At 47.3% G+C, this 26,321-nt stretch overlaps 1 protein-coding gene and 1 pseudogene across 4 annotated transcripts in view; both read right to left on the bottom strand.

Annotated features, from left to right (window-relative positions):
• INPP5K (inositol polyphosphate-5-phosphatase K) overlaps positions 1-23,404 on the bottom strand; it is a 41,769-nt gene extending 18,365 nt beyond the window's left edge. Inside the window, exons 1-5 of one of the 4 annotated variants that reach the window (XM_075589328.1) lie at positions 23,250-23,404; positions 14,912-14,978; positions 6,991-7,098; positions 6,292-6,400; positions 1,585-1,701 (exon numbers count right to left, since the gene is read on the bottom strand). In XM_075589328.1, the coding sequence (XP_075445443.1) occupies positions 1,585-1,701; positions 6,292-6,400; positions 6,991-7,098; positions 14,912-14,970 (393 nt within the window). In that variant the 5' untranslated portion in view covers positions 14,971-14,978; positions 23,250-23,404. Of the gene's footprint in view, positions 1-1,584; positions 1,702-6,291; positions 6,401-6,990; positions 7,099-8,128; positions 8,502-14,911; positions 14,979-23,249 lie in introns of those variants that run through there. The other 3 variants (XM_075589326.1, XM_075589327.1, XM_075589329.1) reach the window with 3 other exon arrangements.
• Positions 8,413-10,269, bottom strand: LOC142489115 (non-selective voltage-gated ion channel VDAC2-like; annotated as a pseudogene).
• Positions 23,405-26,321: the final 2,917 nt, after the last annotated feature.

Below are 26,321 nucleotides of genomic sequence, written 5' to 3'. Positions count from 1 at the left end.
TCGGGGAAGTCACTTTATCTCCCTGAGCCTCTGCTAGGAAAAACAAAACAAAAACTACAGTACTTTAGAAAAGGTCTGTGGGGAATTGCCTCTTAGGGGCTCTTCTTTGTACAGAGCAGGGTAAACAGTAGAGCTTGCTAAAGAGAGATGGTAGTACTGGCCTTCAAAAGTGGGATACTGATGGATACAAATGTGGAATAATGCCAGCTCTTCCTCAATGTCAACAAACATAGTGGAAAACGCATAGAAAATAATGTATAGGTGGTATTATACACCACAAAAATTGAACGAATGTTATCCAGCTACGTCTGATAAGTGCTGGAGAGGGTGGGGAGAGGTGGGTACAATGCTTCATATCTGGTGGAAGTGTAAGAAAATAAAGTGTTTTTGGGGTAGGATAGTGGAGCAGATTTTTTATAACACCAAGATTAGAATTCCAAAAGGCCCGAGTATTTTATTGCTAAATAGGGAAGGGATCAAGGGGTACAGAATTAAGAAATCTCTGTTAATACATATGCTGAACGCAGCGAGATGTACTATCGCTGCCAACTGGAAAAAACTGTATGCACCCGCTATCGGACAATGGGAATCGAGAGTATGGGAGGTTATGAGGATGGAGCGACTCTCATACACAACTACTGATACAGGGTTCAAATTTGAACCCCTTTGGCGACCATGGTCAGAGTTCATTGGTAACAGAACATGGTGAAAAGATAGGAAAGAGGAATCATCTGCCAAGATGGGACCTAAAGGGATAAAATGGGTTTATCAAGCACGGGATTGACTTGTTTCTTAAATTTCATATCAACCGAATATTTTTATTTTGTTGGCGACTGTCTGCATTTGTTATTCAATAATCTATACGTATATGTATAATATAACTTTTATGTTGTATTGCATTGTATGGTTTTGTTGTGTATTATATTATATTGTGTGGTATGTTCGCTGTTATTAAAAAAAAAAAACGGTTAATAAATAAAGAATTAAAAAAACAAAGTGGGATACTGGTTTGAAGTCCTAAATGACTACACCATAAATCCCCTGATGGCTCAGGTAGAATTGTAGATTAGGAATTGTTTGAGCTTGGGATCTATTGCACAGTACATGTGCTTTACTGCTTACAAAACGGTGTGGATATCAGAATGAAATCACATTATGATTAATACATTTATATTTTCTCTGGTTTGAGACGACCACTGACTCTGTCGGATACCCACATTTCAGTTCACCTCCCCTTCCAATATTTATTATTTAAACTCTTTCAGCTATTTTCTTGATTGCAGTTAGGTGTATTGTAGACTATGGGTGGCCAACTCCAGCCCTCCACGGTCATCAACAGATCAAGAATTAGGGATATCCATTCTTCAGCACAGGTGGCTATCATTCTGACGGAGCCACCTGTGCTGAAGTAGGGACATCCTTAAAACCTGACCTGTTGGTAGCCCTTGAGGACTGGAGTTGGCCACTCCTGTTGTAGACTGGTACGTCCCTTTATATAATGCACAGTCCCCATGATTCATCACACCGTCTGCTATGCAAGGAGACCATCATTAACAGCACAAATTGACCAATGGGACCTCTTACCCAGTAGCCATAGATGCCCGTGCGAGTGTAGTTTGTACGAATGTCCTGTATGAAGGGGATATGCTTGTGTTTCACAAACGTCAGGAGGAGGAGGCCTTGCATCCGGATAGAAGAAAGCTGGAAGACAAGCCGCAGAAGAGTCACATAAATAACAAAAACAGATAATCCGATGGGAGTAGATACACTTCCTCAATTCATAGAAGTTTTTTCAGTCATTTAGCTCTCTTTTTTTTATCCTCATCACATGCTTCGATATAAATTAATATAGAGAATGGACAGAGAGGCTAGCTAATTTAGATTTGTTTACATTAGAAAAAAGGCGCCCAAGAGGGGATATGATAACTATATACAAATATATTCGAGGACAATACAAAGAACTTTCAAAAGAACTATTCATCCCAAGGACAGTACAAACGACACGGGTCATACCTTAAGTCAGGGGAGCGCAAACTCTTCCTGCTGCGCCCCCTTGTCTGCCTGCTCCGGAGCTCGCGCCCCCCCCCCCCCCCCCTTCTACCTGGCAGCTGCGTCAAATGACGTTCCGGGTTCACGTGACCCGCTGCATCATTTGACGCCTGTGACATCATGTCACATGACCCAGTGGCGTCATGAAGACGCGTCACAGCGTCTGAATCCCGGTAAGTTTTATTGTTGCAGAGGCCTCACACGATCCCCCGGTATGTCATTTAAATACCTGGGGGAAGAGCGCAGGACCTCTGCAACGCCCGCACCCCTCCCCCCCCCACCCCAGACAAATCTCCCCCCCCTAGGGGGCGTGCCTCCCAGTTTGCGCACCCCTGCCTTAAGGCTAGGTCCCCGCTGCCGACGGTGGCGTGCGCGCCTCTCACCACTCCCTCTCCTCCTTTCTACCTGGCCCGGTATATCCTTGCTTGTTGTCCCACTTCGCACTGTGGCACGTCAGTCAGCAGGGGATACAACAAGATTGTGTTCCCGTGTGGTGATGCGTCACATGGTGCGCTGTGAGCCAATGGAGAGGGGAGATCGCCAGCAGCCTGGCATGAACAGGGGAGGGGGGTGGATATATTCAGACACACACACGCTATGTACATTCTCCTATCAAGTTCATGGCCACGCCCACCCGCCCAGTTTAGGCCACGCCCCACACACCACAGATCGAGGTTTAGCGCTGTGCACGCGCCGCCAGAACGCCAGGCGTGCGTGCAGCGGGACCTTAGCCTAAGGTTGGAGGAAAGGAGATTTCACCAGCAACAAAAGGAAAGGGTTCTTTACAGTAAGGGCAGTTAAAATGTGGAATTCATTACCCATGGAGACTGTGATGGCAGATACAATAGATTTGTTCAACAACAGGTTGGACATCTTTGTATGAATCAAAGATAGGTGAAAAGAAACCCAGTAAGAAGCACGCAGTCTCCTGGTCTGAATGATTAGTGTGGACGTTAAACAATCTTTATTAATCACAAATAATAAAAGGTAGGGCTTACAAATGACTTGGCAGGCGCACAGCAGATCCTATGTCGAATGTTGCAGTGAAACACCCTGGATCCTAAGAAGATTGGGATATTAAAGAATGTAATATTCTAATTATCCCTCAGGGAGCCTTAATAGAACGGATCCACACAATGTGGTGGTGTAAGGGGCTATAAGCCGGATGATATAAACACCGTCCCAGGCTGACCATGCTAATTGCAGGTAAGTGAGCAATAATTGCAATCACGTGTGTGAGTGCAAGCTGCAATCTTGCAAGATACAGCTTGTCTGGGGGAAACCTATAGTGGGTAAGGAGTCCGCAGCCAATTGACTGAATAGTGCACGTGCTATAGTAAATAAAAAAAGGCAGTTAGTGCAACAGTGTAAGGTCTTTCTAAGTACTCAGTGTCAAGCACTGGAGCAGTCAATGCAGAGGTGCCAGTTCACCATATAAGTCTAAACCTGGCCAGATGAGTGGTTTAGACAAGACAAGTATTTGACTGATATATATATACAGTGTTCGACAAACCTATACATTTGCTCGCCCCGGGCGAGTGGATTTAACCCCCGGGCGATTAAATATTGGCCCAAGCAGCACACGTTTGGTACTAGGTGGCGAGTAGATTTTTTTGTGTGGCGAGTAGATTTTTTGGTGATTTGTCAACCACTGTATGTATGTATGTATGTATGTATGTATGTATGTATGTATGTATGTATGTATGTATGTATGTATGTATATATATATATATATATATATATATATATATATATATATATCTACTATATATTTCTGAAAGCACTATATGTCTGCATGGCCTGTGTCCCTAGCGGCAATCTCATTGGTCCCTTGGCCCGCCCGCCCCCGCACACCTCTCATTGGCCTGAGGCGGAGTGACGGGCCAAAGGACACACAGGGACACACACACACACACCTCTCTCTGTCCTCTCCCCCTCCCCATCACACTCACCTCCCTCTCCACTCACCTCCCTCCCGCTCAACTCCCTCCCCAGCGCGGGGACAGGCAGTGGGCAGGGCAGGGCAGCCTGCCGCTGCCTCCACTCACCTCCCGCTCCACTCACCTCCCCGGCGCGGGGACAGGCAGTGGGCAGGGCAGCCTGCCGCTGCCTCCACTCACCTCCCGCTCCCTCCACTCACCTCCCGCTCCACTCACCTCCCCAGCGCGGGGACAGGCAGTGGGCAGGGCAGCCTGCCGCTGCCTCCACTCACCTCCCGCTTACCTCCCTGGCGCGGGGACAGGCATTGGCCAGGGCAGCCTACCGCTGCCACGCGGCACCTAAGATGGCGGCGAACGGAAGAACCCCTTCCTCCCTCGCGGACTAACTAACATGGCGGCGGCCAGAAGGAGAGGTGAGTGTGTGTGTGTGTGTGTCACAGCGTGACAGTGTGTGTGTGTGGGACACTGTGTGTGTGTCTGTGTGCGTGTGTGTGTGTTACACTGTGTCTCAGACACTGTAGAGTGGGGACCGGAGCTACACATGGGGGGTGGGGGCGGGGGGGTCAGGAGCGGAGAAAGATACAGGGGGAGTGGAGAGGAGGGACCCGTCAATTTAAAGCAAACCAACCCCCCTCCTGTCCACTGCCCCCCCCTCCTGTCCACTGTCACCCCCCCTCCTGTCCACTCTCCCCCCTCCTGTCCACTGTCACCCCCCCCTCCTGTCCACTTTCACCCCCCCTCCTGTCCACTGTCTCCCCCCTGCCCTGTCCACTCTCCCCCCCCTCCTGTCCACTCTCTCCCCCCTCCTGTCCACTCTCTCCCCCCTCCTGTCCACTCTCCCCCCCTCCCATCCCCTCCTGTCCACTGTCCTTTCCACTGTCCCCCCCCCTGTCCACTCTCCCCCCCTCCTGTCCACTCTCCCCCCTCCCATCCCCTCCAGTCCACTGTCCCCCCCCCCACCCGGCCACTGCACCCCCCTCCCCCCGGCCACTGTCCCCCCCTCCTGTCCACTGTCCCCCCCCTCCTGTCCACTGCCCCTCCCTCCCCTCCTTTTCCCCCGTCCCGTCCTTTTCCCCCCCTCTCCCCCCCCCCTTTTCCTAGCGCTAAATGTAACTCACGGGCAACGCCGGGTCTCTCAGCTAGTATATAATAAATCCCAATTGTCGTGAGTCTAATGCTGATAATAGACGCTGCACTGGCCTGTCGTGTGTACCAAAATAATACAAATGAGGAGATCAATGGAGGTATTTAAATGCGGCAGTCCATATTCATGAATGGGTCACTACTGCCACAATATTATATAATAACCCCCCTTGAACTACCCGAAGGAGACTCCTCGTGACCGTCAGGACACTGCACGAAGTCTGTATTGTGCATGAGCAGGGAACCGCAGCTAATCGCCGTGCGACTTCAGGGAGAGAGAAGTTTAATATCCCAATCTTCTTAGGATCCAGGGTGTTTCACTGCAACACAACATAGGATCTGCTGTACGTCTTCTATGTCATTTTAAAGCCTACCTTTTAATTATTTGTGACTAATAAAGATTTTTTTTAACTCCCACGCTAAATCATTCAGACCGGGAGACTGAGTGCTTATCGGGTTACTTTTCTCTATCTTTGATTCATTATCAGTTACCTAGCCATGCGCACCGCCCCCAACCTACTCTAAGCTGAAGCGGGGGCAACCTATCTGATTACCACTATGGACATCTTTTTAGAAAGGAAAGATATACAGGGATATATTAAATAAGTAAACATGGGAAGGATGTTGACCCAGGGAGAAATCTGATTGCAAATATTTGGCGTTAGGAAGGAATTTGATTTCCTCTTTTGAGACAGCATTGGATGATATGTCACTGGGTTTTTTTTTTTGTTTGTCTTCCTCTGGATCAAAATACTGTAAATACAAATATAGGATAAGTATCTGTCGTCTAAATTTAGCATAGGTTGAACTTGATGGACATATGTCTTTTTCCTACCTCATCTACTATGTAGGTATGTAAGTGTGTAGGTATGTAAGTGTGTAGGTATGTAAGTATGTAGGTATGTAAGTGTGTAAGTGTGTAGGTATGTAAGTATGTAGGTATGTAAGTATGTAGGTATGCAAGTATGTAGGTATACAAGTATGTAGGTATACAAGTATGAAAATATGAGCTTCTCCAGGAGAATTTTATTTTGAATACTGATGTAAAAAAGTGTCAAATATATAAAAAAAATGTGTATAGACAAAACACGACCTTGTAGCATGGTGCACGTATCTAGAGGAGCGTTATCTTCTACTGAAGTATAAATGGATACGTTACCTTGACATAACCAAGTGGAGCCAATATATCCATGAGGAAGAGACTCCATGGGTCATCGAAGGCCAAATCAGACAGAAAATTGACAATCTTCGCATTGACTTCCTGCAACCTGAAATAGAATTAAATCTAAGCCATTCTCACAGTCTCAATAGAGGTATAATTTTATATACAAATACATATATATGCACGTGTCTAGATTAATAAAATAAAAAATGTGCTTTTAGTAAAGTAGCGATCCCCCCAGAAGCCGAGTTTAAATCATATGTTGGTATCCTTCCCCCTGAGAATGTCCTGCTAAGACGTAAGGCTGCATTGGGCTTTGGGAAGAGCTCAATTTTAACAGCATCAGACTGGAAAGGGCAAGAAGTGATCTCCCCTGTGCTTCGTGGGCTTGGGGGGGGGGGGGGGTTTAACAGCTGGAAGTCCTGTTCCTTTCATTTATCCTGGGCCCCGTCTCTGGTAACAATCACGTGATTCATGCAGAAGAAGAGTAGAACTGCATTCAGGTAAGGTCAATTTCAGTGCGGTCAATTTCAGCACTCCATTCAGGTGCGAACAATGGTCCACGCGCAGTAGACCTTTCTCAAGGACTGAAATGTTAGCAATAAGGTAGAACTGCATCTGAATCATGACAGGAGTGCCTTTCCCAGGCCTCCCGCGTGTGAGCGGCAGAAACAGGAACGACTCGCGTGTACCTACCCGATGACATACATATCAATGTCTGAGCCGGACGTATCCAGCAGCAGTAAGGAGCCGACATCTCGTGGGGGAGGCGCTGTCCCCACGTTCCAAGTGACTAAGTGCAGCCTAGAAGGAAACACAAGATTGAAAGCCGAAAATCATTTAAACAAGCAAGACGTGATGTGTGCTTCTAAAATGGAGAAACGCAGAAGTACAAGCAAACCCTTAAACAGTAAGTGGTATAAGTGCTGGGTGTAAGCATGAGCAAACTGAGGCTGGTAGCAGTCTAAAGAGGACGCAATTCATACACACAAAAATATCTATACAGGGCTTATTTTGGATATGAATAAGAACAGAATAAAGCAAAGCACCAAGTATTCGTATCAAAATAGTGCATTGCTTGACCATCCAAAACAGAAAGGATTGAGGAATTGGAGACAGCTGTATGATCCGGGTTTAGGCCCAGACTGCATACATCCTTTTAAAGAGCTAATATACACAATATATGTTGTCACACTTAAATATGTAAATTAAACATATTTGCAGCTGGTGCCACATCCTATAAGTAGAAGGGGTTTTACTTGATGTATCGTCTTAACATTTTCAGTGCTGGAGGGGCCGCAAAATAAAGTGTGTGTGTGTGTTTACATAGATCTATATCAGCATTAAGTTCTTACCTTTCAGTAACTCCTTTAATGCCGAGAAAAAAATGAAATGTAAGAAGATTATCTTTATAATGCCCAGGTCCCTGCAGCATTAAAGTTAAACAAAAAAAAAAATATGTATGTGTGTGTGTGTGTATATACATACATACAGTGTGTGTGTGTGTATTTGTATGTGTATGTGTGTGTGTATATATATATATATATATCTCACACACACGTGTGCGTGATATACACACACACACACACACACACACACACACACACACACACATATATACATATACATATACATATACATACATACACACACACACCACTTTCTAGTATTATTCCACTTTTGCAACCCGACCAACAACTTGAAACTTAATGAAAGCATTGTGTAATCCGAGAAGAATTTCCACTATTTATAGAATGTATGAAATTACAGAATTAGTAAATGAATAAATAAATGGTTAATGTGGGGGAACCGGCGCCAAGTCGATTACTGGAACCTGAAATCCTGAGTCTTTGGAGCCATCCTTTTCCCGCAGATCAGAAAAGCCTGATCGAGGGAGCGGGAGAGCACTTCGTGGAGGTCGTCGTCGGAGCTCACATCTTCCATGCAGGTCATGAGCTGGGCCACTCTCTGCCGCAGCACAAACCTCCCGCAGGAACCAGCGCTGCTCAGGCTGTCGGAGCGCCCGCGGTCCTGGTGAAGGCTCTCCAAGTTGGACAGGGTGAGGGGCAAGGAATCCGCTTCGGAACGCTCCGGACTGTGCCTTTCCATCCTGACACATTCAGACCAAGAAGCAATATCACTGGGACTCCAACGGGCGCACTAATCTCGCGAGCCTAAATCAAGCTTTCCACTTCAGAATGTACTTTTCTTTAATCCTAACACAAGAGAGGCCTTTGTGTGGAATGCTATGTAACAAACTCCCATTCTAAACATGTAGTGTTCTCTCTCTAATACAATCCCACCATGGCTATACTAGCAACATGATGTGACAACGTGTAATCCCTTTGCTGCCAGAGGATAGGAATAAGGGCGTCTGGCAGTCAACAGGTTAAAGTGGCATTGTGTCTTTGGGCGGAGGAAGCACTTTTCTACATCATATATATATTCTTCCAAGCTCCCACAGTACCATCCTCTTGAAAGTTGCAGCTGCATTTAGCCAGTCTATTATTATTTTTTTTTTTTTTTCACATGTAAGTTCGTTTTTTTATTCATCATTTTTACTTTACGGGATATCAAAAATCCTCACGAAATAAAAGGTGATTTAATTTACGCAAAACTGCTGTCCCTCTCGGTGAAAAAGTTCTACGTCTCCGTTGCTCATGTGTCGGACTTGGCTTTATCAAATGTTAAAAGGAACATAAAAACAAACATGCATACACATGTACATCTTGTTTTTACCATTCAGGAGAGATCTATATCCTCAGTGGTGTGAAGCACGACTAAATCGTTAAATACACATTTAAATAACGTATAAAGGAATGCCTCACTGCAGGTCCCCAAGGAGGAGGGTTTTACTGGGGCGACTTTAACTAGGTTAGGCCAGATAACACGGAAAAAGTTCTACTTCAATACAGCTCCTGTCCTATGATCTTTGTGGGGTGGGGAGAGGGAGGGTGAGGAAAAGAGGGAGGTCAAAGGAAGCTTTGCTGGTTATGGTTTTGAAAACAAATATATAGGTAAGGCCTATTTTCCTGGATATCCCTTGGCGGCTGTTTGCAAACAGATGGGAGCTGCGCTTACGCCTCCAATTCCAGGCCCAGACCCAGCTTGTGTCCTCCGGAGTTTATGTTCTTTCCATCTACCAGGGCGGAGTGAGTGACCTTCACCCCTGGCCTCAGGGTTTGGGTGTAGCTGACACCAACAAGGCTGGAATTGTTCACCTTTGCAGAGATGGATGCGTTGGAGTCCAGCTGGTACTTCGCCGCGATACCGAAGCGTGTGCTGTTGTTCCCAGCGGTCCAGGCCAGGTTGACCGAGGTCTCCATGTTGTCGCTGATTTTCTGGTAGATGGAGCCAGCAAATTCAGTCCCGTCGTTGACGTTGGTGTGCAGCTGGAAATCGGCCGTCTTGTAACCGACAGCGAAGTTGTTCCTGGTCAGCTTGGATTTGGCAGTGTCAAAGGTCATCTGGTAGCCTGCCAGCCAACCCTCGTAACCAATGACAGCAGAGCCGTGGATGGCGGGGCTGGCGAAATTGAAATCCACATCGCAGCCCAGGTTGACGAACTCGCGCATGTAAGCCGCCTTAACCTTACCGCACTTCTTGCCCGTGTTCGGTGAAAAGGTTGTGTCGAATGTCAGCTTCAAGCTTTTAGTAATCTGGTCTTCAATGGTGATTTCTGTCCCAGGGTGTTATCCGTGTTCCACTTCTCCGTGAAGGTCAGGCCGTACTACGCCCATTTGTATTTGGTCTCCAGGCTCCCGTTCACTTTGCCGGAGTCGGTGTTGGAGTTCCCAGATGTTGTGAATTCCACTCCGCTTGCAGATTTGGTTTTCACATCGAGTTTCACCTGCCCAAATCCATAGCCTTTGTTAAAGATATCTCTGGCAAATTTGCCAAGATCAGTGTAGGATGGAGGGACAGCCATTGTATCTGCGCGGTATAGGCGGCGGGGGTGGCGCGACCGGTGCGTGGTGCTGTCGGCTGGAGGGCGATGTGAAGGAAAGCCCCAGTCTATTTTTTTTATTTATTTAACATTATTTATTTGCAGATTTCTTGCTGATCAAATTCGTAATTGTGAAATCTCCAAGTGGTTTGAGATGATCAAACTTTTTTTCCTGCATAGGCTCTTCCTACATGGTGTTAACAGTTCCTAAACATGGCATTGTATGCCAACGCTGACACCCATAGATTTGCGATTGCTGCATCCTTTCACTAGGGTACGTTTAAAATCCTGAAAAGTGCCCCCTAACAAAAACTGTATTCATTTCCAATCCAATGCTATTACATTTGAATTTAGCAACTAGGCTGTATGAGTGTAACTCATATACTGTAATGTTATTACCTTGCCCTAAACATGTCCTGCTCAGAAACAAACACACCCAAAAAAAGGTGTGTGTTAAAAATCATGATTTGTGAGATTATACCATGGTAGCCTTCAGACTGCTCTGGGGAGAGCTCCATTTTAACGTCCCAGACACTTAATATTTCAAATGCTTATATCTCCTGAACAGAACACCAGATTTAAAAAACAAACAAAAACAGAGTTGAAATGGCACAAAGATCTCCTTAAGTTAGAAAAAAAACAATAATGCAAAAGTGGATAATCACAGCTTATACCAGTGTTTTCAACAGTTCCTAGGCACCCTTGGGTCCTCCAAAGCAACTCTAAAGGGTTCCATGCAATTTTCAGGTAACTTGAAAATGGTACCAAATACTGAAGAATTTACATTTCATCTGATCTCAAACGCACATTAGAGAGGGTTGGGGTTCCTTACAATGCATCTGATCTCAGACGCGCTATTAGAGAGGGTTGGGGTTCCTTACAATGCATCTGATCTCAGACACGCTATTAGAGAGGGTTGGGGTTCCTTACAATGCATCTGATCTCAGACGCGCTATTAGAGAGGGTTGGGGTTCCTTACAATGCATCTGATCTCAGACGCACTATTAGAGAGGGTTGGGGTTCCTTACAATGCATCTGATCTCAGACGCACTATTAGAGAGGGTCGGGGTTCCTTACAATGCATCAGATCTCAGACGCGCTGTTAGAGAGGGTTGGGGTTCCTTACAATGCATCTGATCTCAGACGCTCTGTTAGAGAGGGTTGGGGTTCCTTACAATGCATCTGATCTCAGACGCGCTATTAGAGAGGGTTGGGGTTCCTTACAATGCATCTGATCTCAGACGCACTATTAGAGAGGGTTGGGGTTCCTTACAATGCATCTGATCTCAGACGCACTATTAGAGAGGGTCGGGGTTCCTTACAATGCATCAGATCTCAGACGCGCTGTTAGAGAGGGTTGGGGTTCCTTACAATGCATCTGATCTCAGACGCTCTGTTAGAGAGGGTTGGGGTTCCTTACAATGCATCTGATCTCAGACGCGCTATTAGAGAGGGTTGGGGTTCCTTACAATGCATCTGATCTCAGATGCGCTATTAGAGAGGGTTGGAATTCCGCAGAATTTGCCAATATAATTAGACGGTTCCTTAACCAAAGAAAGTTGAAAACCAGGGCTGCTCAAAGTGGGGGGCACGGCTGTTACAGAGGCCCCGCACTTCCCCCGAAAGCATTTAAAATAAAAGCCGGGGATCGCGCAAGGCCTCTGTAACTTTTCATTTACCTGAAGTTCCAGCGACGCGTCTCCATGGCAACCAGCGTTAAACGACACTGTGACGTCATCAGACGCCGGAGTCGGGTCGTGCAGGAGGGAGCGAGCCGGAGGAAAGAGGAGACAGGGGGGGGGGGTGCATGAGAGAAACTGTGCGCACCCCTGCCCTATACAATAAGTACCTACATTTGCAAAGCCAGTTAATTTATGAAACAGGTAGGTGGTGGCGCTTTGATATAGGACTTAAATGGACCACGATTTGTCTTTCTGTTCCAGAAGACGATTTATGAAAATGTACAATGACGTCACCGCGGTTCCCCCGAGCCAGGGACGCTCCGCGCACTGCGCCGTTACAATACACTATAACCCCTGATCACCGCTCCGATCAGCCCCGTGCGACACCGCACCAGCCGGGGGAACAAGCGGCGATGGCACAAAAGAAAACGCAGAAGCCGGGGACCCCAGATCTCTCCCGCAACAGCCGCGGACAGCCAGCGGCAGCTGAGAGAAGGAAGAATAAAGCTGAGCGCACCATAGCGCTGCAACAACAATTATTATCTAATAAACTTAGAGGGATTGCATTGTATTGTATGTCTTTATTTATATAGCGCCATTAATGTACATAGCGCTTCACAGTAGTAATACAAGTGGTAATCAAATAAATAACAGATAATATAAATAACAGGTCATTGGGATAAGTGCTTTAGACATAAAAGTAACATTAAGGAAGAGGAGTCCCTGCCCCGAGGAGCGTACAGTCTAATTGGTAGGTAGGGAGAACGTACAGAGACAGTAGGAGGGAGTTCTGGCAAGTGCGTCTGCAGGGGGCCAAGCTTTATGTATCATGTGTTCAGAATATCCACAGTGCTATTCATATGGATCTCGTCGAGAGCATTAGTCCCTGCTATTCGGTTAAAAGGGGGAGAAGTGGCTTACAACCCCTCAAAGAAAGCAGAGGAATTTGCTAAATTTTATACGGATCTCTATGACCGCGACAATTCAACTCCGAATGCTAAAGCCCCGGACCTGACCCAGATTGAGGCCTACCATAGAGATTGTAACCTCCCAAAATTATCGGAGGAAGACCACAACGTTTTAAATGAAAAAATAACCCAGTTAGAGTTAGTAAGGGCAGCTCATTGAAGCCATCAAAGGCTCCGGGTCCAGATGGTTTCTCAAATCTGTATTATAAAAATGTTATAGGAATCCTAGGGCCATGTTTACTAGATTTATTCAATGATTTTCTTAGCGGAAAACAAATCCCCCCACAGATGACGAAAGCCAATATAGTGGTGATCCCTAAAGAGGGTAAACACCCCTTATGTTGTGGTAGCTACAGACCAATATAATTGCTCAATACGGAGCTGAACATTTATAGCAAAAAAAAATTGCCAGCGGGTTGAACCCAATACTCCCTAGAGTAACTATTATGACCAGGTGGGTTTTGTGAGCGAACGCCAGGCGTCAAGATAACACAAGGAAAATTATTCATGTGATAGATCAGATACATAAATCTAAGACGAAAGCAGTCTTGTTGACCCTGGATGCGGAGAAGGCGTTTGATAGGAAAAGATGGGATTTTTTAGATAGGACGTTGGAGCCATTTGGATTTTCAGGTTTTTTTTTACAAGGGGTTTGGGCCCTCTACCAGGCGCCAACAGCCACTCTGAAGATCGGGGCAGGACGGGGAGAGGAATCTGATAACAATTAAGAACGGGACTAGACAGGGGTGCCGCCTCTCTTCTTTTTGCCCTGACAATTGAACCCCTCGTGGCAACAATCAGAGCTTCCCCAAATATACAAGGGATCAATATAAAAGATGAGTGTTACAAATTATCACTTTTTGTGGATTATATTAGTCTTACTATAGCTAACCCATTGACATCTCTCCCGAATTTACAATCCGCTCTCCGGAGGTTTGGGGAGTTGGCTGGGTATAAAGTTAATGTGGGAAAATCAGAAGTGCTAAATTTAACATCAATGGAAAGGGAGGTCAACGTCAGAGTTAATCTCTAAATATATACACAGCTTATATATTATAGTGACCCTCATTCTGTGCCACATTTTAGCTGGAAGTAAATGGGGAATATAGCACTTTGTCCCTGATTCCAATAATGAAGTCGGTAGCTTTAAGACTCTCCTTGTAACTTCAGCAGCTCCCCCCTTCCTCTCTCTCTCCCCCCCCCCCACCACATTGTTTGTGCCACATGACAGCTCATTACTGGGGAACTGAATAGCTACAGTATGAGGAGGGCTGAGACAATCACACTCCTCAATTAATACCAGCGCCTTAAATAAATCATCAATAGATCCCATAGACTTGTGCAGGTCATGCATGAGATCTGCCATGTGTTCTGCATTCCTGCCCAGCTCTGAAGAGTGCTGGGGTTAAGTTATAAAAACACACTGTATTGCATTCCCCTTCATTTGGTATGCAGAAAAACCGAATATCCAACCTCTTCACTGTCAGCCAGTAGGAAACCAAATCCATCCTACTACTGTCATATCTGCTCATCCAACAGGTCATTAAGTAACTTTTCTCAAAACGTAACACTATTAAGCAGATACTCTTTCATTTCTTACTGATCAAATTCCCTCATCTACCACCACATACTTTATTTTTTCCTCCTTTTCTCAAAAATATAGCCGTTAACTAATCATTTCAGTCAACAGTTGACATTGTTTTATGTTATCTGTAGTCCTACAAATTGGTTTCATATTCTGGATTTAGCAAATTATTAACCCTTCCCAAATGTTTAGAAAACCCCTCCATTATATAATACATATGAAAGGAAGGGGCTTATTCAAGTCAATGGGAGTTTTAAGCCAATCGCAGTGCGATCAGCTGCTTTTTGAATAAGCCCCTAAATGTACCTACAAACCCATGCAGAGTTACGTGGAGGGTCATCATGCTTTTTTGGATAGACACTGCTGGTTGTCAATTAGTACTAAAGCCAATGCACCAATCCCCCGTCATCCAGTATGGAACCCCACACCAACTTACTGGAGATTCAGTTGTGGATCCAGTCTCATTGAATTAGGGCACAGACTGCTGGGGTCCATCTCCACCACTAGGGAAGTAAGCAAGAGCAGACATATGTGTAATTTATCACAGGTCAAACAATGTCGTCAGGGTCTAACAAAACAAAGCGTTCGGTTTGAATGCGAAACGGACGTCGGCTTTTCTACCAGACCCCTGCAGTAACTCCCAAGATCTGATGCAATTTGCACTATTTTTAGATCTTTCTGCGGCACATGAGAGGTTGGTGTACAATACATATGTATATTTTTATGTGAACTTTTCTATATTGCTACATTTATAAGCCTTTGGATCAATAAAATTAGATTAATTTTTTACAACCTGGTGCACCCATCCTCTTTTCTTTTCCTTTGTCAAATATATTGTGGATTATTTAATGGCTGATGCACAGAAGGGAGGAAATCTCCTGTATATCAGGCTCCACATGAACTGCTGGGTTTCAGCAAATGTGTAATCCTTTGTGTTGTTGCCCCTCACTTATGCTGTTTAGACTCAAGATGCAGTTTCTAACTAAACCCATAAGTACTGTAAGCAAAATTCTAATAAAAATATTCACCACTTTTAATATCTCCATGGAATGTTTGTAATAAGCACTTTCATTAATAGGCAGCAATAACATTATTTACTAGGACAGAACTATGACTGCGCTGAAGAAGCAGCTCAGCGAGTAAAGACACTGGACTCTGTAAACAAAGACACACACTTTGAATCAGGGGAACCGGGTTAAAAATCCCTGGTCACTTTAAAGTCCCTTTATCTCCCTGTACCTCAGGCACCAAAAACAGAGTGTAAGCTCATCTGGGCAGGGACTGTGTCTGTAACAATCCCATGTGCTGCGTACTGCACATTATACTGTAATAGTGAAGCACTTTGAGTCCCATTGAGAGAAAAGCACTACATGAAATAAAGTTGTTGTTAATAACAACAACTTTATCTACTCCCCAAAACTCTGAAAAAATAAAAGTATGAATTAGAAATTCTAATGCAAAGAAAGATAATAAAAGACACAAAACCACCAGAAAAAGGCCCATTAGACCCAGGGAACACATTTTGTTTGTCTGTTTGTTTGTTTGTTTATTTGCTATATCTTGCAGCTTTAAAAGGGACGGTCCTACCTCCGATAAAAGTGAACTACGGGCAACGTGTTTATCGGTTCCAATTACACTTTTTGAAGAAATAGAAATCAGTATTTTAACATTTTTAAAGCATTTCCCTTGTAAACAAAATGATTTGGAGGGTGTTCAGTTTGTATCTCAAGTCTTTTGGTGAAAAGCGCATTGCGTGGCAAGCTTCCCGGGCAGCGAAGGGGTTAAAAACATTGAAAAACCCAATTATGACCCTTCAGGAACTTTCACCGTTTCCATAACAATCAGCAACGAGTCCAGCACGGACAATGCATTGTTTGATCACTGATGCAAAGTGACATTTGAATGAATAAAAACAGAGATTAATGGCGTCAGAATCTACACGAACTCTCAATCCACGGTGTCTCTCATTATTGAATTTTCCCTGGGAACAATTTAGCTTTCTGTGAATAAGAAGGGCTTGCAACAGTGATTTAACAAGTGTGCCTTTTGGTAGGGAGATTAGGCAGGGTAACACCAGATTAAAATTCTAGGCTAAGATTTCATTCCTGATGAACAGTTCTGTTCTGTTCACATAAACCATCTGGGATCACTTGTAAGTGGCTTATAGTTGAGCGTGTTTAATGCAAGATGTTACACAAGAACAACTGCAGTTACAAAACTACACAGGTTTCATGTCATCTGCTAATGGCAAGTGAAATATATAAGGTTGAAACACAAAAAGGCAGTGAAATTGCAGTAATTTGAGAGTACACAAAATCTAATTCAATAGATTGCAATTAGAAATTTGAATAGAATGTGTGCCGTCAGCCATTACATATACATGTTGATGTACCTTTCGAAGGACAACATTGGTAATTAAAAACAACCAGCCGTCTAAAGCAGTGTTTTTCAACAGAGGATACTGCGCACCCTTGAGTTCCCCGGGCACCCCTAAAAAGTTCCCTGCCATTTTCAGGACATTTGAAAATTGTACCAAATACAGAAGAATTTACAATGCATCTGATCTCAGACGCGCTATTAGAGGGGGTTGGGGTACCTTACAATGCATCTGATCTCAGACGCGCTATTAGAGAGGGTTGGGGTTCCTTACAATGCATCTGATCTCAGACACGCTATTAGAGAGGGTTGGGGTTCCTTACAATGCATCTGATTTCAGACACGCTATTAGAGAGGGTTCCTTACAATGTATCTGATCTCAAACACGCTATTAGAGAGGGTTGGGGTTTCTTACAATGCATCTGATCTCAGACACGCTATTAGAGAGGGTTGGGGTTCCTTACAATGCATCTGATCTCAGACACGCTATTAGAGAGGGTTGGGGTTCCTTACAATGCATCTGATCTCAGACGCGCTATTAGAGCTGGATATCTTCTTGCCAAACTGTTCTAATAAAGTCTTACACCAGACATTATAGCATAATAAACTGTTTTATTTGCAGGTTGAAAACGCACAAGGTTTCGGGGATCCTTATGCATCTGATCTCAGATGCACTATTAGAGAGGGTTGGGGTTTCCATACAATGCATCTGATCTCAGACGCACTCTTAGAGAGGGTTGGGGTTTCCATACAATGCATATTATCTCAGACGCGCTATTAGAGAGGGTTGGGGTTTCTTACAATGCATCTGATCTCAGACACGCTATTAGAGAGGGTTGGGGTTTCTTACAATGCATCTGATCTCAGACACGCTATTAGAGAGGGTTGGGGATTCCTTACAATGCATCTGATCTCAGACGCGCTATTAGAGAGGATTGGGGCTCCTTACAATGCATCTGATCTCAGACACGCTATTAGAGAGGGTTGGGGTTCCTTACAATGCATCTGGTCTCAGACGCGCTACTAGAGAGGGTTGGGGTTTCCATACAATGCATCTTATCTCAGACGCGCTATTAGACAGAATGGGACATTTAGCCGTGAACAAAACACTGCCAGGACAGTTTTCCACGGGGCAGCTTGCTGCTGGGACATTTCACCGCGATGTCCGTTCCTGCTTCCGACCGACCAAGCCAGGTCTGCTGCTCGGACAACTGCATGTTTAAATATCCCGCAACACTGCCTTGAGAGGCTGCTCCAACACAGCATCTTTAAATGTCCTTTGGGACGTTGTCATAGTGGGCGCGGCAGACTTGGCTTGTGAGGTCGGGCACGGAAGTGGACATCGCGGCGAAATGTTCCGGTGACGTAAAGTCAGCGATGTTTTGGTCACGGCCAAAGAGCCATGGCTGCCACATGTCCTAGACCGCTACTAGAGAGCATTTTGGTTCCTTACAATGCATCTGATCTCAGACGCGCTATTAGAGAGGGTTGGGGTTCCTTAAAATGCATCTGATCTCAGGTATGCTATTAGAGAGGGTTGGGGTTCCTTAAAATGCATCTGATCTCATATGTGCCATTAGAGTGAGTTGGGGTTCCCTTAAAATGCATCTGATCTCAGACGCGCTATTAAAGAGGGTTGAGGGTCCTTACAAGGCATCTGACCTTAGACGCGCTATTAGGCTGCGTCCATAGACACTGCAGCCGTGCGGAGGCGAACAGAGGCTGAGGGAAAGCGGGTGCTTTCCCTGGTCTTAGTACGCGCGCCGTCCGGGGGCGTGTCTATGGGCGGGCCAGTGACGTCACGGAGCTGGTTCGCCCTCATTGTGCGAACCGCTCATGTGACGGCCCTATCGTGCGAGTTTTGACTGATTTATCGCGCAAGTTTTGACTGATTTATCGCGCATCGCGCGCCCCCTCCCGCTTCCGCGCACACGCTGTATAGACGCGATCACTGCCTTTAGGCAGTCTGATCGCTCGGTCTGACCCTGTATGGACGCAGCCTTAGTGAGGGTTGGGGTTCCTTACAATGCATGTGATCTCAGACGCGCTATTAGAGAGGGTTGGGGTTCTGCAGAATTTCACAATATAATTATAGGGTTCCTTAACCAAAAAATTGGTGAAAAAACACCGAACTAAGGAAAATGTAGCTCTAATTAAAACCTTGCTCTTGCAGGACACAGTTCAATAAAGCACAACAAAACACTGCAAGCACAGAGAAGATACGTTGAAGATGCATCCACATAAAGAAAACGCAAATAGAAGTTTGTTTTGATGCATCTCTGTTTGCCTCAAGTGTAGGAAAAGTTTCTTAGATTTGATGCATAGTTAGCCTGGAGTTTTGTGTGTGCAGAGAGACGATAAAAAAATAAAAAAAAGTGATGCACAGATACGCTGAGTGTGAAACATAACCTGTGTGTGATAAAACTCCTCGGTAACATATGTCCATAAATCCTCTGAAATGGCTAGAGTCTATTAAATAAGATATAAAGCTGAGCAGACCGGCTACTCCTTTTTAGCAGTTACAACCATATAATACAGATACATGATCATCTCTCATACCTGGCACCTTTGAAACACAGCTGCAGCTGAAGGGAGTGGATGGTATAAAATCAAGTTAATGCTTTCATGCAAAGGAAACAAACATAGCAACGATGGAGCCAATCAGTCCTAAGAGGTGCAACACAGCCCTCTCAGTTGTCTATTAATAATGACTTTATTTCATATAGCGCTTTTCTCCCAATGGGACTCAAAGTGTTTCACAATTAGGCTGCGCTTATAGTGCCGGCGACGTCACGTTGCGGTCGCTGGAAAAATCAAATGGACTTGACTTCCAGCAATCAAGCCGTCGCTGCGTCGCTTATACTGTAAGCGCACGCAATGGCAGCAATGCATTTGTTTTGGCGCGACGTCGCGTCGCCGTCACTAGAAGCGCAGGCTTACTGTAACGTGGGTGGGACGCAGCACATGGGATTGTTACAGACACAGTCCTTGCCCAGGTGAGCTTACACTCTATGATGTTGGTGCCTGAGGCACAGGGAGATAAAGTCACAAGGAGCAGACACCGGGAATTGAACCAGGTTCCCCTGATTCAAACTCATTGTTTACAGTCTGTGTCTGTACTCACTGAGTCCCTCCTTCTCCCTCGTACAGACGTGACGCTGCCCCTCAGCTGTATAGTACAGGTGTGATACAGACCATAAGTTTCCAGGTATAATACATCTCATGTGATGCACTCAACCCTACTAGATGAAAATAATAATAATAATCATAGCGACGTCCGGTGTACTACTGCAGTGTCAAACTCACAGGAGTTTGCTTCCGATTTGTAGAATAGCTTAATACTTTGATGTGGGCCACCAATGTGGATCCCACTAGCTAGCAACTAGGTATACTAGACCTCCTGCTGGCACTGGATAGCCCAGAGTATATATACACAGAAGGGTTGAGACGTAACTCTTCCCCCCCCCCCCCCTGGAAGCAGCTGCAAAAGCGTGAGTGCGAGTTATCAGTCTGGGGTCCCCTTATGCCCTGTTGTAACAGGTTGATCACGGGGTTTACTTACTTGCACCTACCTCCCAGCAGCGCTCCCATTGATCTATCACCACGGGGGTCCCTTCCAGCCTGGATCTGCATTTAGCTATCTGTGTATGCAGCAGTGCTATGTGCCCTACTGCAGCTTTGTAACACAGTGCTGCATTACCAATGCTCCCAGTGTTCTTGTGTATCACAATACTTGTGTAGATTGTACACCAATTACTTCCCTGACAGGGTTATATTTTCTGTTCATCTACTGAACTATTCCCATACAAGTATTGTGAGAATCAACAGTAACTCTATTCTACTGTGTATCACACTAGTTATGACACCACCTGGTCATCTAGAGTGATTTCACATCAGAACTGCACAGTACACTATTTAGGTTTTAAATATATTTGTTCTGTTTGCTTCTTTCAATTACATTAATAAAAGTTTATTATTTTCATCTAGTAGGGTTGAGTGCATCACATAGGGTTCTTTCCTCTCTCCCCCAATACGCTTATGTTTCACCCTGATAGCACCTCCCTAGAAAGTCTATTTTGAGCTGAGCAGGATTTTCCCCTCCCCTCTCCCCCACTGATTGCATAATACATCTCATAATTATGAAACAGCCCATCAAGGATGTGTCTCACCCCATCAATATGACATAGCACATGGATATGACACAGCCAATCTGTATCTAAGGTATGCAATGTAGTACAATGAAGTATGACAAGAATCAATTTCAGATGTAAGACAGTCTATCAGTGGGATATGATGCAGCCCATCAATATGACACAGGCCATCAGTCCCCTGTAGCATGACGCGGCCCATCAGTCCCATGTAGCATGACACAGGCCATCAGTCCCCATGTAGAATGACACAGCCCATCAGTCCCCATGTAGCATGACACAGCCCATCAGTCCCCATGTAGCATGACAAAACCCATCAGTTCCATGTAGCATGACAGTCCATCAGTCCCCTGTAGCATGTCACAGCCCATCAGTCCCCTGTAGCATGACACAGCCCATCAGTTCCATGTAGCATATCACAGCCCATCAGTCCCATGTAGCATGTCACAGCCCATCAGTCCCATGTAGCATGTCACAGCCCATCAGTCCCATGTAGCATGTCACAGCCCATCAGTCCCATGTAGCATGACACAGCCCATCAGTCCCATGTAGCATGACAGCCCATCAGTCCCATGTAGCATGACACAGCCCATCAGTCCCATGTAGCATGACACAGCCCATCAGTCCCATGTAGCATGACACAGCACATCAGTTCCCTGTAGCATGACACAGCCCATCAGTCCCATGTAGCATGTCACAGCCGATAGGTCCCCTGTAGCATGTCACAGCCCATCAGTCCCCTGTAGCATGTCACAGCCCATCAGTCCCATGTAGCATGTCACAGCCCATCAGTCCCCTGTAGCATGACACAGCCCATCAGTCCCCTGTAGCATGACACAGCCCATCAGTCCCATGTAGCATGACACAGCCCATCAGTTCCATGTAGCATGACACAGCCCATCAGTCCCCTGTAGCATGACACAGCCCATCAGTCCCATGTAGCATGACACAGCCCATCAGTCCCATGTAGCATGACACAGCCCATCAGTCCCATGTAGCATGACACAGCCCATCAGTCCCCTGTAGCATGACACAGCCCATCAGTCCCATGTAGCATGACACAGCCCATCAGTCCCATGTAGCATGACACAGCCCATCAGTCCCATGTAGCATGACACAGCCCATCAGTCCCATGTAGCATGACACAGCCCATCAGTCCCATGTAGCATGACACAGCCCATCAGTCCCAGGTAGCATGACACAGCCCATCAGTCCCATGTAGCATGTCACAGCCCATCAGTCCCATGTAGCATGACACAGCCCATCAGTCCCCTGTAGCATGACACAGCCCATCAGTCCCCTGTAGCATGACACAGCCCATCAGTCCCATGTAGCATGTCACAGCCCATCAGTCCCATGTAGCATGACACAACCCATCAGTCCCATGTAGCATGACACAGCCCATCAGTCCCCTGTAGCATGACACAGCCCATCAGTCCCATGTAGCATGACACAGCCCATCAGTTCCATGTAGCATGACACAGCCCATCAGTCCCCTGTAGCATGACACAGCCCATCAGTCCCATGTAGCATGACACAGCACATCAGTCCCATGTAGCATGACAAACCCATCAGTCCCCTGTAGCATGACACAGCCCATCAGTCCCATGTAGCATGACACAGCCCATCAGTCCCATGTAGCATGACACAGCCCATCAGTCCCATGTAGCATGACACAGCCCATCAGTCCCATGTAGCATGACACAGCCCATCAGTCCCATGTAGCATGACACAGCCCATCAGTCCCATGTAGCATGACACAGCCCATCAGTCCCATGTAGCATGACACAGCCCATCAGTCCCATGTAGCATGACACAGCCCATCAGTCCCATGTAGCATGACACAGCCCATCAGTCCCAGGTAGCATGACACAGCCCATCAGTCCCATGTAACATGTCACAGCCCATCAGTCCCATGTAGCATGACACAGTCAATCAGTCCCCTGTAGCATGACACAGCCCATCAGTCCCCTGTAGCATGACACAGCCCATCAGTCCCCTGTAGCATGACACAGCCCATCAGTCCCCTGTAGCATGACACAGCCCATCAGTCCCCTGTAGCATGACACAGCCCATCAGTCCCATGTAGCATGTCACAGCCCATCAGTCCCATGTAGCATGACACAGCCCATCAGTCCCATGTAGCATGTCACAGCCCATCAGCTTTCACCCTCAGAGTTATAATAACATGGCTTCCCCAAGATACGGGCGCAGGCCATTTGGTGTCTTGACACCAGTGTTTCCACTTACCGGGAAATGTGACCCCGGACCGCGATCAAATGTCAAAAACCGGGAAATGATAACACTGACGGATAAAAACAACAGCCCAGTGACAGCGCAGTACCGGGTCTCTCCTCCCCGGGATCCGATTCATAATACAGCAGAGGGGCAGCGGAGCGGCCAGAGCGCCCCTGACCAGCTCTCTGCTGCAGTGCTGAGAGCAGCGACACCTGCTGGGCCCCGCAGCTGCATGCAGCTGAGAGCACGGGAGTGGAGATTAGACTAGGACAAGGTTTTCTCCAGCACTGTGTCCCCATCACTGCCCTTGCTGCCCCTCTGTCACCTATCATCCCCTATGTGTCACCTCTTCTTCCCAATCCCTCCCACTTGTACGCTCTGTCAGGTAGTATACTCTGTGTCAGGTTAAGCTCTGTAGCTCACTGTCACCCCCTCTCCCCCCCCCCTGTCACCCTCTTCCCCCCCCCTGTGTCACTCTCTCTCCCCCCGTGTCACCCTCTCTCACCCCCCGTGTCACCCTCTCTCACCCCCCGTGTCACCCTCTCCCCCCCCGTGTCACCCCCTTTCCCCCCCGTGTCACCCTCTCCCCCCGTGTCACCCCCTCTCCCCCCCTTGTCACCCTCTTCCCCCCCTGTGTCACTCTCTCTCCCCCCGTGTCACCCTCTCTCCCCCGTGTCACCCTCTCTCACCCCCCGTGTCACCCCATCTCCCCCCCGTGTCACCCCCTCCCCCCCCTGTGTCACCCTCTCCCCCCGTGTCACCCTCTCTTCACCTCCCCCCGTGTCACCCTCTCTACCCCTCTCCCTGTGTCACCCTCTCTCCCCCTCCCCCTGTGTCACCCTCTTTCCCCCTCCCCCCGTGTCACCCTCTCTCCCCCTCCCCCCGTGTCACCCTCTCTCCCCCTCCCCCGTGTCACCCTCTCTCCCCCTCCCCCCGTGTCACCCTCTCCCACCCCCCCGTGTCACCCTCTTTCCCCCCCATGTCACCCTCTTTCCATCCCCACTCCCTTTCCCCCTTCCCTCACCCCCTTTCCCCCTTCTCTCACACCCTTTCCCCCCTTCTCTCACACCCTTTCCCCCCTTCTCTCACCCCTTTCCCCTCTTCTCTCACCCCTTTCCCCTCTTCTCTCACCCCCTGCCTCACCCCTTTCCCCGTTGTCTCACCCCCTTTCCCCCCGTCTCACCCCCTTTCCCCCCCTGTCTCACCCCCTTTCCCCCCCTGTCTCACCCCCTTTCCCCCCCTGTCTCACCCCCTTTCCCCCCCTATCTTACCCCCTTGCCCCCCTATCTCACCCCCTTGCCCCCCTGTCTCACCCCCTTGCCCCCCTGTCTCACCCCCTTGCCCCCCTGTCACCCCCTTTCTCACCCCCTTCCCCCCTGTCTCACCCCCTTTCCTCCGTCTCACCCCTTTGCCCCACTGTCTCCCCCCCTGTCTCACCCCCTTTCCCCCCTGTCTCACTCCCTTTTCCCCCTGTCTCACTCCCTTTCCCCCACTGTCTCACCCCTTTGCCCCCCTGTTTCCCCCCCTGTCTCACTCCCATTCCCCCCTGTCTCACTCCCTTTTCCCCCTGTCTCACTCCCTTTCCCCCACTGTCTCACCCCTTTGCCCCCATGTTTCCCCCCCTGTCTCACTCCCTTTCCCCCCTGTCTCACTCCCTTTCCCCCTGTTTCACCTCCCTTTCCCCCCTCTCAACGCCCTTTTCCCTCTCTCAACTCCCTTTTCCCCTTCTCAATGCCCTTTTTCCCCTCTCCCCCTTTACCTCCTTGCCCCCTCACCCCTTCCCCCTGCCCCCTCTAACCCTGTTACGGGGGACCAGTACTTTTGTTCACCTTTACCTTCCGGGATCATTTACACCAGACGGAACAAAGACGTTGAATAAATGAGTTTATTCCAGCAAGGCCAGCAGACATACAAAAATGCACAAAAACAGGGAAATACATATCATCTGGGGGGAGAAAACTAGCCTCAACTAGGTGCTGGGCGCCTGCTTCAGGAAGGCTTACCCTGTCTGCTCCACGTCCAGGAACACCACGGTACTATCTTCGGGATCGCTACCTGGCTCTCCCCGCTGGACACCGGCCCTACGTTCTCCGCTCAAAATTTGGTCACGACTGTACAACTGTCCTCCGCTAAGCTAGGCTTTTCCAGCACCTCAATGCCTAATTCCTTGCTATTGCGAGCAAAGCACCTCTGAAAAGCCCGCCAGCTCTTCACTGGACCAAGTCCCAAGATATTCTTGTTCTCTGATTGGCAGTCGCCTTACATAGACCTCAGTGTCCTATGACTAACATGGAACAGGGACTGCCGTCCAACCAGCGCACGGATCGTAGTGCAACCACCACTCACAAACGGGAAGCTTGGCTTGTTGAACTCGTCAGAGGAGGGGGCGTATCCAGGGACTCGGGTAGCCAGCGAGCTAGAAATTCGAACTGGCCAATGGGAACCGTGCCTACGGGCAACGGCTTCCCCTTGCCAGCCCCATACCTCCCGCTGGTAGGCTCCACAGTGTCTGCAGAGAACAAAGTGTCTCCCCGCTGGGAGCCTTGTCTCTGGACCTGGTTCTCCGCCCTTCACCGCTCACCAGATGGTCCGACACCTCTCGACTCCCATCCTCACCTTTTGATCAATGAACTCTATGCAGGCATCCCGGCTAATCGAATTACCGGGACTGCCTCCATAGAGATATATACACATTTTCTACAAAATACAGTTTTAAAACTTGGGCTGGGTTTGGTCTTTATACACAGGCACGTACCCGCTAAACATGCACGATTTGCAGGTACAATTACAGTACTACCGGTACAACCGGTCAGCAACACTTTATACACATTTAACCCTTTTTGCCCCCCAACATCCACCCTTAAACTCCTGTTCCCAAAGTCCCAGTTCTACAGCTATTTCCCATACGGGGTCTAACACACACAAGGTTACCCAACTTATGAGCTTACAGAGATGGCTAGGGAAACATGATTTACAGGAGATGCAGTTAAAACCCGGCCCTATGGGCGTACCTAAACAGCCCATTGCACTCGGTTTCAGGGGCAGCCAGCCGGGCTTCACCTTTATTATGTGAGGCCGGCTTCC

Source organism: Ascaphus truei, chromosome 3 (genome assembly GCF_040206685.1).
Source record: "Ascaphus truei isolate aAscTru1 chromosome 3, aAscTru1.hap1, whole genome shotgun sequence".
In the NCBI taxonomy this organism is placed as follows: Eukaryota; Metazoa; Chordata; class Amphibia; order Anura; family Ascaphidae; genus Ascaphus; species Ascaphus truei.
Note: the sequence above shows the minus strand (reverse complement) of the source record. Positions and strands in the feature narration are given on the sequence as shown.